A 13,654-nucleotide genomic window follows, 5' to 3' on the forward strand; every position below is an offset into this window, starting at 1 on the left:
ATCTTTATCTTGTCCTATCTTTCTGTTCAAAACTTCTAGTGTAAATATGAATAATAGTGGAGATAGCGGGCATCCTTTCCTGGTCCCTTTTCTAATCGGCATTTCTTCTGTCATATCTCCATTTACTTCCCTCTATGTTGATGTAGTTTCATTGAAGACTACACATTGACTACAATTTGTCAGCCAGTTACAAACCTATCTGATGTGGTACAGTCTATCACACATTTTACTAGCTTGCCAAGAAGTAGGTTGTGGACTACTTTATCAAAGGCTGTACTGAAATCTAAATATACTATGTCCTCAGCATTTCGCTGATCCACTAATTTAGTCACTTTGCCAAAGAATGAAATAAGATTTGTTTGTTTTGATGAATCCATGTTGAATCCTTGTCAAGAAAAGGAATTTTTAAAATGAAAATAATTTTATATAACTAAATAAATATACATGTAAATTTGTGCCTATATAAGTGTATTTCAATTTTCTGAAAAACTTGCATAAATGACATGGATAAGCAGGATATAATAATTCTATCCTGTTGTATTAATGCATTTAGTTAGATTTTATATTGAAAAGATTCTAACTAAATAAATAAGATATATGGATATTGCTAACAATGGGATTGTAGAAATATATGGATATTCATCAAAATTAAGTGATCCTTTACATTTTTGATAAACTATCAATTTCTGTACATTTATTTTAACGATATGACAATAAGGCACAATTATTCTCAAAATTTCTTTTTAAACTAATATAATTAATATAAAATATTTTGCTTTTCAGAAGTAACTATAGAAAGATATAATGTTATGTAAGTTTATTCAGGATAAAAATTAAAACTGTTTTTCCCTTGAATATAGTGAGGTTGATATATTAGTAGATATATGGAACTAAAACTATTTTGAGAGGTATCTTACAGGTTTTATTATATCTTAGTCACAAAGGGTACAGGAAACAACAATAAAATATGAACAATTTATTTTAATAATTGATTGAGTACAATATCAACAGCTCAGTCTTCCAATTCATAGTATGAATTTCCAAGTAATTTAACAATCAAAAATTTAAACATGTAGCTAAGAAAGATTATTTAATTATATTCATGAGGCTCACAATGCAAAAATGCACTACTATTTGTGCAAACATTTTCTGAATATCAAAATGGACCAAAACAAATTTAATATATTTAGAAAAGCATATTTCAGATGAGATCCTATAGAACAGGGTTGTCAAAGTTGATTTCATTGAGGGCTGCATCAGGATTGCATTTGACTTCAGAGGGCTGGGGCTGGGCATGGCTATGGTGGACATGGCCAGCTTGATGATACTTGTATCAGGGGCACCTTTGGTGACCAAGTGCTAAGGCATGACTTCTCTGAGACCCTCTCTCACTGTCATTATACTGTCCTCCCTTCCTTCTTTCCCATCTTCCCTTCTTTTTTTAAATCTTTCCTCTTTCTTTTCCTCCTTTCCTGTCCCTTCTTGCATGTTAAAATGCAAAAGGGGAAACATTTCTCCTTTTATTTGGTTTTTAAGTTTGTTTTGTTAGTTCTCTGCCAGCAAAAATAGAGCTTGGGGGAGGCATGCACAGCCCCCCTGAGTTCCATTTTTGCTGACAGAGGCACCACAGGCCAGTTGCTGTTTCCAGGCTAGCCCTGTGGACCAGATCTAAGCACCCCTGCTATATTATTTTTGATATAATAGTTTACCCATAAATTTAAAAAAGGAAACTATATATATGAGTCGAAGTGGCACAGTGGTTACAATTCAGCACTGCAGACTACTTCTGCTGCCTGCCGGCTCCCTCCAACTTAGCAGTTTGAATCTCACCAGGCCAAGCATTCAATCTTTACGAGGTCAGTAAAATGAGGACCCAGATTGTTGAGGGCAATATGCTGACTCTGCAAATTGATAGAGAGGGCTGTAAAGCACTTTAAAGCAATATATAAGTCTAACACACACACACACACACACACACACACACACACAGTAGTTTATTGGATTTAGATCTACCACCTTATTGCATACATATTGATCTCTTCCTCCCCATCTTTGTCAATTTTAATTCACATTTAATGATACTATTTATTGTTTTAATGTTTTAAATTTGTTTTCTCTCAACTGATAATAAGCTGCCTAGAGCCTCCTTTGGCAAGATGACTGGCAATAATTGTAATAATATTTATATATAGAAATAAAAATAAACATAAGAAGAAATAAATGATTTTAAAAATCTATGATAATGTATTGGCTTGCATTCTTGCAAAATAATGTATTTTGCATCTAACTCTCCTCAGGGCTTTATGGACCTCTTGGTTTCTTAAACTGTAGATTAAAGGATTGATCAGAGGTGTCAAGACAGTGTAGAAAATGGAAAAAACTTTATTCAGTTCCCTCAGACTGGGTATATCTGGCAAAATGTAGACAATTATTAGTGTACCATAAAAAATACAAACCACAATGAGATGAGACGAACAGGTTGAAAAGGCCTTTTGCCTTCCGGTAGTGGAAGATATCTTTAGAATTGTGGCAATAATGGCAATATAAGACATTAGTGTTAGTAGAAATGGAGTGATAGTGAAAATGACAGTCAAAAGGAAGGTAACAAAATGAACTAGTGTTGTGTCACTACATGCAAGTTTTTCAAGTGGAATCAAGTCACAAAAATAATGATTTATAATATTAGGGCCACAGAATGATAACTGAGTGAGCAGTGCTATTGTTAGGCAATTTGCTAAGAAAGAACCAATCCACAATCCAATCATAATCTGAACACCAACCATAACATGCATGATAGAAGTATAATGTAGAGGTCTACATATTGCCAGATATCGGTCATAGGACATGGCTGCCAGGAGGTATGTTTCTATGCAAACACAGGAACCAAATAAATAGAATTGGACTAGGCATCCAGTAAAAGAAATAGACTGTTGACCAGTAAACAAATTGGCCAACATTTTTGGTAAGATGATTGAACTGTAACAGGTCTCCAGACAGGACAGATTCCCCAGGAAAAAGTACATGGGCGTGTGAAGATAGTGGTCAACTATGACTAACAATATAATGAGGAGATTGCCAGTTATTGTTGCAAGATATATCATTAAGAGGAAAAAGGAAAGAAGAGGCTGTAACTCAGGGAGAGTTGCAAATCCCACAAGAATGAATTCTGAGATTATAGTCTGGTTTTTTGTTTTTATGTTGAACATTTTGTCCACTTCGTAATTTTCATATTTTCTTTCTGTATATCTCTCATTGATGGAACCCATGGCCGGTCTGTTGAATTGCAAAATAAAATAAAAAAATGAAATGGATTTTAAAATGTAAATGCACATATAATTCCAACCAGAATTTTCCTTATCTTCTTAGGTAGAGAGGCTTGAAATAGAGTTGCAGAAGAATTGCTGAAGTCACTATGAAGCCATAGCAATATTTATGACATCATCTGTTTCAAAAATAGCCTGTGTCATTTCATGGAGGAAATAATATTTTGTGATTTGAATCTAATTAGAAATTTAGATTAGAAATATAGAATTCCACTTATGCCAATGAATATTCAATAAAATTTGCTGAGTTCACTTTTATTGTATCCCAAAGCTACAACCATGATCTTATCCTTTAAATTTAATCGAGGTTTATTCTTATAATGATGATTTTCAATTTCTCTAGATAATAGACATGAAAATCTGAATAATGGAATACGATGTAGGGTTAATATTTGGACAATAGTAAATGTTGCTTTATTATCTGGGCATTATATACTAACTAAAATATGAACCAGTATTTTCAAAGCTATCTTAGATTAGGACTATATATAAGAGTATCTAAAGTGTTACTGAAATCATATAAAAGATCAATAATTAGCAATAATAGCCAATGTAGTAAAAATAAGCAGTTTACAATAAATAAACATTTCTATCAAATTAAAAATATCCATTCTTTTGATAGCAAAAAACATACTGTTTTAAAGATCCAGTTATAGTAACTAAAGTCTAAAGAGCTAAAGGATTTCCAAATAAAACTTTAAAAAAATCATATTAGACTAGTTTTATTTTGTATTTGTTTCACTTTCAATTGATGTCTAATTGTTATTTGCTTTATATTGTACTGTGCTCAGTCACTTCATATATTAAATTTTTTATTAAATTTATCTGGTATTCCTAATCTCAGTGCCATTTTATTGTTGTAAGATATCTTAAGCAACAAAAATAAGAATGGCATTTCATGGTTTTAATAAATAACTATCCAATAAATCCCACAGAATTCAATATATATTTTAACCTGGTAAATGTTTATAGGTTTACACACCAAAGCAGCATTTGAATTGTTGCCCCAATTCTAAAACTCTATTCAAATCTTTCAAACTGAGTATATCTAGCAAAATCTAGGAAATTATTATGAAATTACAAAAAAAAAAAAAAGATTTTTTTTTCCTGTCTTTAATATCTTATGTCTTTTTAAATATCTTCAATATTTCTTTTCCTTCTGCTAAATTTAGAACAATTTATCATGGGTTAACCTCAAACAGCAAAATTAATATGTTGATAGATAATAGATATTATATTCATAACTTCCATGTTTTTACACAGTTTAAATCATGAAGAATACTGACCAATATTAGCTCTGATACATGATTAATGGAACTGAGATAATGACAGTTCAACTCTAGGGAGAATCAAATATTTAAAACTGCAAAAATAACTAGTGGAATTAAGTTCTTAAGTTTTGCTTTTTTAAAAATATAAAGGACAAGAGGACATTTGTACATTATAGGAGCAGAACAAAATGAGAATTTGCTTTGGAAATATGAATTATGCTCACACCTAATTTCGGTTTGTTGAAACAATGGTTTCTCATTTAGGCAAGGTTTTAAGGGTTCCTATTTTTTAGATAAAGAAAATCAACAGTAGGTTAGCACTTACCTGCAATCACTCTCTGTTCAGGGGCTTTAAATCAATAACCAAGAATTGCTATAAATTTTGAATGTCAAAACTGGATGTTCAGCACACTAGAAATGATTCAGGCACATATTACTTTATGTAAACCAGGGGATTTGCTGATTTGCTCTTTGGGAAAAAAAGTATGATGGAGTCACACTTGTAAACCTCAAGGATCTGCTAATTCATTCTTTCCCATGGGACCATTTTGCTTCAAATATAGACGTTAGACTATTTCACATAGAAATGGTAATATTTTCTTTGCCAAAGTATTGCCAAATTAATTGAGATTCTAAATCTAACATATCTTTCCCCTTCAGAATTGTAAATAGATTGACACAGGAGTTCCAGGCATCCTGCTGTTTTCAAATTCTTTAATTAGGCATTATAGTGAGTAGGACCAGAAGTGCTACCCTCAGAAAAGTGCCTTTGAATTGCTGCAATTTTTTTAAAAACTAAGAAAGTGGAAGAATTTTTTATTTATTTTATCTAGCTTGGAGCAACACGACAGGCTGATCACTAGAATACAGCAGAACACAAAATGTGGAGACTCAGAGGTTGTTTTTTTAATTCAAAGTTTTTATTTTTCATTTTAAATTTTAACATATTTTACAAACAAAGTGTTGCCCAAGTCTTTTCTTTTATATCCTCTCATATACATAATCTATTTTACATCATAGTTCTGTTTCCAGCCATATTATTTTCTTTCCATATTTTTCATCTTAGACTTATTTTCTTCTTAGTACATAAACAATATCACTAATTATCCCTTCAAAGTTAAACCAAGTTATCATTTCATATTTCATCTGTTGGTCTTTTTTACTATAAGAAACATGCATTCTCAAGTTCAGTTTTTACATAGAGAACATTTAACAATGTTATTGTATACAATTAACAAATACTATAATTTCCTTTCTTAATTGACTACATACGAGAAGGGAAGAAAAAAGGGAAAAGGGGTAGCTGCGATGCCGTTGAGTCACAGGAAAAACGAGCACCTCCACTATGAGGCAGGAGAACTGTGTGCCTCACCTACCTCAGGACTTTATAGGCTTTTAAACCATAACTCTTCTTGAGCGATCATAAAACGCCTAAAAAATCAGACTAGATGAGGCATGATGCAGTTCTCCTGCCTCATAGTAGAGGGTGCTTTTTACAGGCTTTTTTAAACAGGCAGTCATTCACGGTGAGGCAGAAGCTAATTAGTCTCACCTCAGCACTCGCCTTTTACCTTATACATTTTTTTTTCTTTTCATGATGAGAGCGGTGAGGCTGTGCCTCACTTGCCTCACCTGACTGCACATCACTGAGCGCTCCACAACCTTCCAAGTCAGCAAACTAGTGGAGATGACAGAATGGGTTATGGGGGAGAAGGGGTGGTTATGTGCATATGCCTTTTGGTTTACTTAAAATTTATTTAATTTTTTTTTGAGATTTCAGTTGGTTTATGTGATGTTGTGTGGTTCTAACAGTCTTTTGATTGGTTCTGAGATTTTTTTTTTGTCAATATCTAATCCTTCTCATAGTTTCTGTTGGTTGTGCCAGAGTGAGTTGAATGGTCAGGCATTATTTGATAAAGTTGTGTAGGTAACCATTTTGTTGGCAATCTGTTTCCTTTTTTCCTGGCATTCTGGATTGAATGCTGCAATGTGTTTGTAAGCATCTGAATTATTTTCTTACATTTTCTTACATTGGAAGTCTTCTAGTCCAACTCCCTCCTCAGGAAGGAATTTAGAATTTGGATTATTAGAAGGTGAGTGTTTCATCACTAAATATGAATCAATTGGAGATAGTTTATGCTTGTCTTTTTTGGCTCAATTATTTCAATCTTAAAGTAATGAACTATAGATTATTAAGGCAGTGTAACATGAGAAAGAACTTAAGTATGCTCTTATACTGAACAGTATTGTATTATTTTACATATCATGAATTCTGAATATGCCATACCTTTCTGTAATGTGAAATTCTGTGATTCCATACTATTTATTTAAATCAGTTAAAATAAAATATTGTCACAGATCCTTAGTACTTGAATTTGTAATTGTCAGTTTATTCATTACACAAATAGTTAAAAATTAGATATCAGTTCTCAGAATTTTTTTCTCCATTCTATTCTATGTGCTAAAACAAAAGTAATAATGAATTTAAAATGTAGGGAAAATTTTGTTCTTTTTCTAAGTGATTTCAGATATATTATTTCAAATATTCACTATTGACAGGAAAATTAAGACAGATTTTAAGACCATCTATACCAGAAGTTTGGACTTGTTAAGATACAAGCATACATCTTGAGATGGAACATGAATGTAACACTACAGAGATCTTACTGAAGAATATAAACAATTCAGAGGTAAATCTTTATGTACTAGTATTCTGTGAGATATATTTTATTTATATAATCTGAATTTTATTTGGATATAAATGATAACAAGATAGATGACAGGCAAATAGATGATAGAAAATGTAATAACTGAAGAGCAGCATAATCTTTATAAGTGTGAGTAATTTAGTTTCTGTGAAATGTTTTAATCAGTTCAATGAATTTATTGCTTAAGAATATGAAAACTAATACAAAATAATAAAAAACAAGAAAAGATAAAGATTTCAAACTAAATAAAAATTAAACTGAAAGAAAAGAAAAAAGAAAAAGGAAAAATAGCATGAAGGGGCAGCTTTTGATCTTTTCTACAGCCGTTGCAAATATAATTGTAAACTTTCCTCATAAATATGCCACAACAATAGCTCACTTCTTTCTATTATTTACCTTGGGTAATTATCAAAACTGTTAAATTCATTTTTTTCTGTTTCATTGACTTCAAAAAGTCTATAAAGAGTATAGATAAATAACTTTATGCAGACATATGCAGAAATATAAGCGATAGGTAAAAGAGATGTATGGGATATAGCGTGCCTTTCTTTCTTCCTTCCTTCCTTCCTTCGGTCCTTCCTTCCTTCCTTCCTTCCTTCCTTCCTTCCTTCCTTTTCTCCCTCCCTCCCCACTCCTTCTCTCTCTCTCTCTCTCTCTCTCTCTCTCTCTCTCTCTCTCCTGTGTGTGTGTGTGTGTCTATGTGTGTGTGTTTGTGTGTGTATACAGTGAGATTATACATATGTATACAAGAAATGGAAGAATGCTCTCGGCTATTCGAATTTCGATATTCAGCTTACATTATTAAATGGGAAAAGATTTGAGACCGCTATTCTAAATGTCCAATAATGTTTTTTTTTTTTAAATATATTTTATTCATTTTTCACATTCCATTTGCAATCACTTATATACAGGGTATTTACTATAAGAAAAGAAAAAAAAGAAAAAGGGAATAAAACGAACAAATAAAAAGGAAACACAACTCATCATTCACAACCCCACCTAACCCTTCCATCCTCCATACACCCCATCTACCCCCTCCAACTTTCCTTTCTCCCTCTAACACTCCCCTCCTACTTCCCTTTCCCCTCAAACCTTCCTTCTCCCCTTACTCCCCGGACACCCTCCTTACATTCCCCTTACTCCTTCCTTACTCCTCCCTCTTCTTTCCCTCTACCTCCCTCCTTGGTGTATGCCTTTATTCGAGTGTTGTTTGATCTGATAAAAGTAAAATGAACCAAGGAAAAAATAAAAAAAAAAAACAAAAAAAAAAAAAAAAAGAACCACCGTATATAAATACATTCTTGCTCTTATTAAGACTATGTTAACACCCACCCACCCCACCCCCCACAAATCCCCATCCCTAATCCTCCTGACTTCCCAGGGCCCACACCTGGCACTACCTTCTGTCTAAATTATCTTGTATACATATGGATTAAAAAATAAAAGTAATATATCGAAAGAAAAAAAAACAGAGAAAAAAAAAGAGAGAAAAGAAAAGAGAAAAGAAAAAAAGAAAAAAAAAAGAAACCACTCTTTGTGTTGATCTCAGCCCCCCATCTTTATCTATGCTTAAATAGTATAAATCATTCTATCTATATTTTATTCTCGTCTCTTACTTCTTTGCTATTTACCCCAACCTTCTGTAGATTCTCCCGTTCCTCTTCCTAAACCTCATGATCCCTTCCGATAAAATTTAAGCAACGTGGTTCATGCCATATATTCAAATATAACTTTACAGACAAGTAATCAAACTTTCCCTTCTAGTAAAATTTAAACAGCGTAAATGATCTTTCTTAACCCCCTTTTCAAACAGTAATTCAAAATAATCTAGCCAAGCTTCCCCTTCTTAGTAAAATTAAGCAGCGTAGATCAAATATTACTTTACACAGGAATCAATTTCTATCTTAAGATAATTCCAACCGACTTCCTCTTCTAATAGGATTTAAATAACGTAGTTCATTCCACATGCATTTTACCCTCATCCCTTACTTGTCTGATATTTACCACTATCAAATTTATACTAGCATTTGTTTAAAATGTAACTCAGAGCGATTTCAACCAACTTTCCCTTCAAATAAAAGTTAAATAGCATGGATCATTCCACATATTCAAATAATACTTTCAGCAAGAGTCAGTTAACCTTCTATTTTAAAGTAGTCCCTTCTAACAAAGTTTAGACAACATAAATCATTCCGCATTCTTTTTACACTTATCTTAAGATAATCCCAACCGGCTTTCTGTTCTAATAAGCTTTAAACAACGTAAATTTTACCCTCATCCCTTGCTTGTCTGATGTTTACCACTATCAAATTTATGCTAACGTTGATTTAGAATCTAGCTCAAAGTAGTTTCACCCAGCTTTCCCTTCTGATAAAAATTAGTCCGCTTTTTCTACCGGAGAGAGGTCTCAAACCCCCATTCAGTCCTCAACTTTAGCAAGCATTTTGAAATGTCTAAATTCTCGATCTCCGTTTTTCTGCTTCTCCGAGGGAGGAGGGGCTACCCCCTCCATCTTGCAGCCACATGGCCGGCCGTTTGCCTTCTCCTTCCGCTTGTCTCTCCTCTCTTCCAAGCGCATCAGGAAGTCCCGCCTTCAGAGTCCTACAATAGAAATCTTGAGCCTCCGAAACAGAGTTAAGACAAAATCTTTGATTCTCAAATGTAACCGTGATACCGGCAGGGGCCTCCCATCTGTATCGAATCTGTTGACTCCTAAGCTCCTTAGTTAAAAAGGTGTAGTCCCTTCTTGCTTTCAGCATCTGAAAAGGAATATCTTTGAAAACAATCAGGTCCTGGCCGTCAACTCGGAGACTGTTATTATGAAACTTTTGCACAATAGCATTTCTAGATTCTTTTGTAGAGAAATGTATAATTATGTCCCTCGGGAGCTGTCGCTGTTCCGCTATCAATGAGTTCTGGCGATAGATTTTCCGAATCTGCCAATCAAAGTTAAGTCCCGGGCTTCCCAGCGCATGGCTGAAGGCTTCAGCAAAGGTCTGTTTCAAATTCTCTTGCTCCTTTTCACAGAATCCTCTGACTCTTATTGCAAATGCCTTCCTATTAAAATTTATCATCATAAGCTGTTCTTCGTTGTCCCTAATTTTTTGTTGTAAAATTTGAATATTGGTAGTCAAATTAAAATTAGCCTTCTCCAGACTTTCCAATTTGTTCTCTATTTCAGCAGAATAATCTGACAGGGCAGACACGGCTGCAAACGTATTCGCCTTCATCTGATTAACTTTAGACTTTAAATCATCATATAGTTCCAATACAAATTCCTTAATTTCTTGTTTAAAGGCATTAAACATTTTAAAGAGATATTCCTGTGTTAAAAATTCTCCAGTAGAGGGCATAGGAGACAAAGGCTGTGTTTCCAGTAAAAATTCTTTAAATTCTTTAGACACATTTGTAGCAAGACGCTTCTTTGACCTGGGTGCCATAATAAATAAACAAGTAAGCAGCGCTTCGCTCCCCTCTATTTCCAAAGAAGAAGAGTTTATTTTGTTAAGGAGCGGTCTGCAGGAAGATAAAACCGGCTAAGTACATCCAGTATCAATCATCCACGGAGAGAAATCGCCATCTTGAGGTCTATTTAGACAAAGAAGTCTCTAAGACAAATGGTGCTGGTATTTAAGATAGTAATAAAAGCATAAATCTCACAGGGGTGGGACCCACCCGTATCAATTCTAGCTTGAAAAAACTTTGTTTTGTCCTGGGGGGGGCTAGCCTGTCTGGGGCTGCCAAAAAAAAAAAAGGCAGCTGAGAAGAACTGGCTGGAGATAAAAGCTCCGCTCCGGCTGGATCTAATCTCTTTCCACAGCCAAAAAAAAGAAAAAGGCTGTGGCTTACGAATAGACCCTAGTCTACGGAACTATCCTCCCTGCCCCAGGGGTTGTGACTTTATATATATAATGTCTGTATATAGTGAGATTATACATATGTCTGTATACAGTGAACAAAAAATGGAAGAAAACTCTCAGCTATTCAAATTTCAATACTCAACTTACATTATTAAATGGGAAAAGTTTGATACCGCTATTCTAAATGTCCAATAATGTTTAAGGATCAAAGAAAAAGGCAGGATAATGCTCTGGTCACCAAGATTAATTATTTTCTTTCAATTATAATTTAAGAATCATTTGACTTTCCACCAGCAGGGAAGAAACCAGTCAACTCCTATTGAATTTATCCTTCTGGGATTTGGCAATCGCCTTGAACTAAGAATAATCATCTTCCTATTATTTTTTCCTGTTTATACTTTTGCTGGTAATCTCTTAATTGTTTCAGTGGTTGTGACTGACAAGCATCTTCATACCCCCATGTATTTTTTCCTTCTTAATTTGTCTTGTTGGGAAATCTATTATATTTCTACCATTCTACCCAAAATGCTGGCTAGTTTTGTAACTGGAGATCAATCTATACCTATCTATGGATGCATTGTACAGTATTTCATCTTTGGGGTTCTAGTAGCCACTGAATGCTACCTTTTAGGAATGATGTCTTATGATAGATATTTAGCAATATGCAGACCATTGCATTACATCACACTCATGAATGGTAGACTCTGTCTCCAACTGGTCCTCGCATCTTGGATGAGTGGCCTTTTGACCAACACTATCTTAACCTCCTTACTGCTGAAGCTTACCTTCTGTGGACCCAATGAAATTGATCATTTCTTTTGTGATATATATCCAGTAGCAAACATTTCATGCAGCAATACACACTTAGTAAAGCTTGCTACATTAATTTTAGGCATTATTGGAACAGCGCCACCCTTTCCCACAACAGTGGCCTCATATATCTGTATTATTCATAATGTCTTGCAAATCAATTCTAAAACAGCTCAACAGAAAGCCTTTTCCACATGTTCATCCCATCTGATTGTAGTGACACTTTTCTATGGATCAATATTTCTTGTCTATATAGTTCCAGAAATGGAAACACTAAAAGAGCTACACAAAATCTTTTCTATATTCTATACTGTCCTGACTCCCATGCTCAACCCTCTTATCTATAGCTTGAGAAACAGAGAAGTGAAGGAAGCTCTGTTCAAAGTAATTAGAAAACATGGCAACAAAATTTCATAATCTCATAGTGTTATAAATATTATGTGCAAATCAGAATGTTCAGAATTTTTTTCTGCTTTCTAAATAAAATTATCCTGATCCACATCTATTCTTCAATGATGACCAGACCATGTATGTATGTATGTATGTATGTATGTATGTATGTATGTATGTATGTATATATGTGTAAATGCAAATTTAAATAATGGAGTTTTTTTTAAAGAAGCACTCAAGTGACTTTCTGCTGTTAAATTTTCATTTTATTGCAGAAATGTAACAATGTAAGTCTGCAAAGTGGTATAATTCAGAGATCCATTTATCATTCTTTATCAGCAAGAAATTATACTCAGTTTGCCACTCCCCAAATGTTAGTGTTCTTTTTTTGCAGAATCAAGAAGTTCAGGGACAACCTTAATGAGTGGTCTCCAAATTGTATGCCTGATATAAAATAAAGCACTATCCTCCTCTTTTTCTCTTCCCACTCCCACTGCATTTCCTTTTTTGCTGAATTTTATGTACCCTGTTTCCCAACATTTGCATACATAAAATCTTATATAATGAACTTTTTTGCATTACTATTTCTTGTGTCCCTGACCATTGTCTGGTAGATATGGAAGTCATAGCTCAGCACATCTAAGCACACCAGCTTTACACTTAGTAAAGCTTGCTACCTCTATTTGTGCATAATTGGATCAGGGATTCCTTTTCTCTTAACAGTGGCCTCAAACATCTGTATTCTTCATACTGTCTTACAAATTAAATCTAAAATTGCCTAAGAGAAGGCCTTTTCCACATGTTCATCGCACCACATTGTAGTGACAATTTTCTATGGCTCAGTATTCCTTGTCTATGTAGTTCCAGAAACTGAAACACTAAAAGAGCTACATAAAATCTTTTCTATATTCTATATTGTCTTAACTCCTATGCTCAACCCTCTTGTCTATAGTTTGAGAAACAGAGAGGTGAAGGAAGCTCTTCTCAAAGCTATCAGAAACTATAGCAACAAAATTTATATATATTAATTATATACAATATATATATATATATATATATATATATATATATATATATATATATATATATATATATATGTATTTGTGCTGATATATATATATAGATATGTATGTATGTATGTATGTATGTATGTATGTATGTATGTATGTATGTATATGTATATAAAGAAACTGAATCGTTGATTGGGTGCCCAAAAATTAGGGCATGCCCATTTATTTCAAAGTTCAAATTCCAAACATTAGGGGTACTCAAATGTTGTAACATGCCTTGGG

At 33.6% G+C, this 13,654-nt stretch overlaps 2 protein-coding genes across 2 annotated transcripts; one reads left to right on the forward strand and one right to left on the reverse strand.

The window, feature by feature from the left end:
- Positions 1-2,234: 2,234 nt before the first annotated feature.
- On the reverse strand, positions 2,235-3,266 carry LOC116521295 (olfactory receptor 1-like). The gene has a single exon (XM_032235980.1). The coding sequence runs from the start codon at positions 3,264-3,266 to the stop codon at positions 2,235-2,237; it is 1,032 nt and encodes a 343-aa protein (XP_032091871.1).
- Positions 3,267-7,227: 3,961 nt separating this feature from the next.
- Positions 7,228-12,389, forward strand: LOC116521296 (olfactory receptor 11A1-like). The gene is made up of 2 exons (XM_032235981.1): positions 7,228-7,284; positions 11,436-12,389. The coding sequence occupies exons 1-2, from the start codon at positions 7,228-7,230 to the stop codon at positions 12,387-12,389; spliced, it is 1,011 nt and encodes a 336-aa protein (XP_032091872.1).
- The last annotated feature ends 1,265 nt before the right edge of the window (positions 12,390-13,654 follow it).

This window comes from Thamnophis elegans, chromosome Z (genome assembly GCF_009769535.1).
Source record: "Thamnophis elegans isolate rThaEle1 chromosome Z, rThaEle1.pri, whole genome shotgun sequence".
Taxonomy (NCBI): domain Eukaryota; kingdom Metazoa; phylum Chordata; class Lepidosauria; order Squamata; family Colubridae; genus Thamnophis; species Thamnophis elegans.

What these genes read in the sequence shown, in the direction of transcription:
- LOC116521296 (XM_032235981.1), top strand. Translation starts at nt 7,228, where the DNA reads ATGGAACATGAATGTAACACTACAGAGATCTTACTGAAGAATATAAAC. An exon ending in AGAATATAAACAATTCAGAG is followed by an intron (nt 7,285 to 11,435) that starts GTAAATCTTTAT and finishes TTATAATTTAAG; the next exon opens with AATCATTTGACTTTCCACCA.
- LOC116521295 (XM_032235980.1), bottom strand. Translation starts at nt 3,266, where the DNA reads ATGGGTTCCATCAATGAGAGATATACAGAAAGAAAATATGAAAATTAC.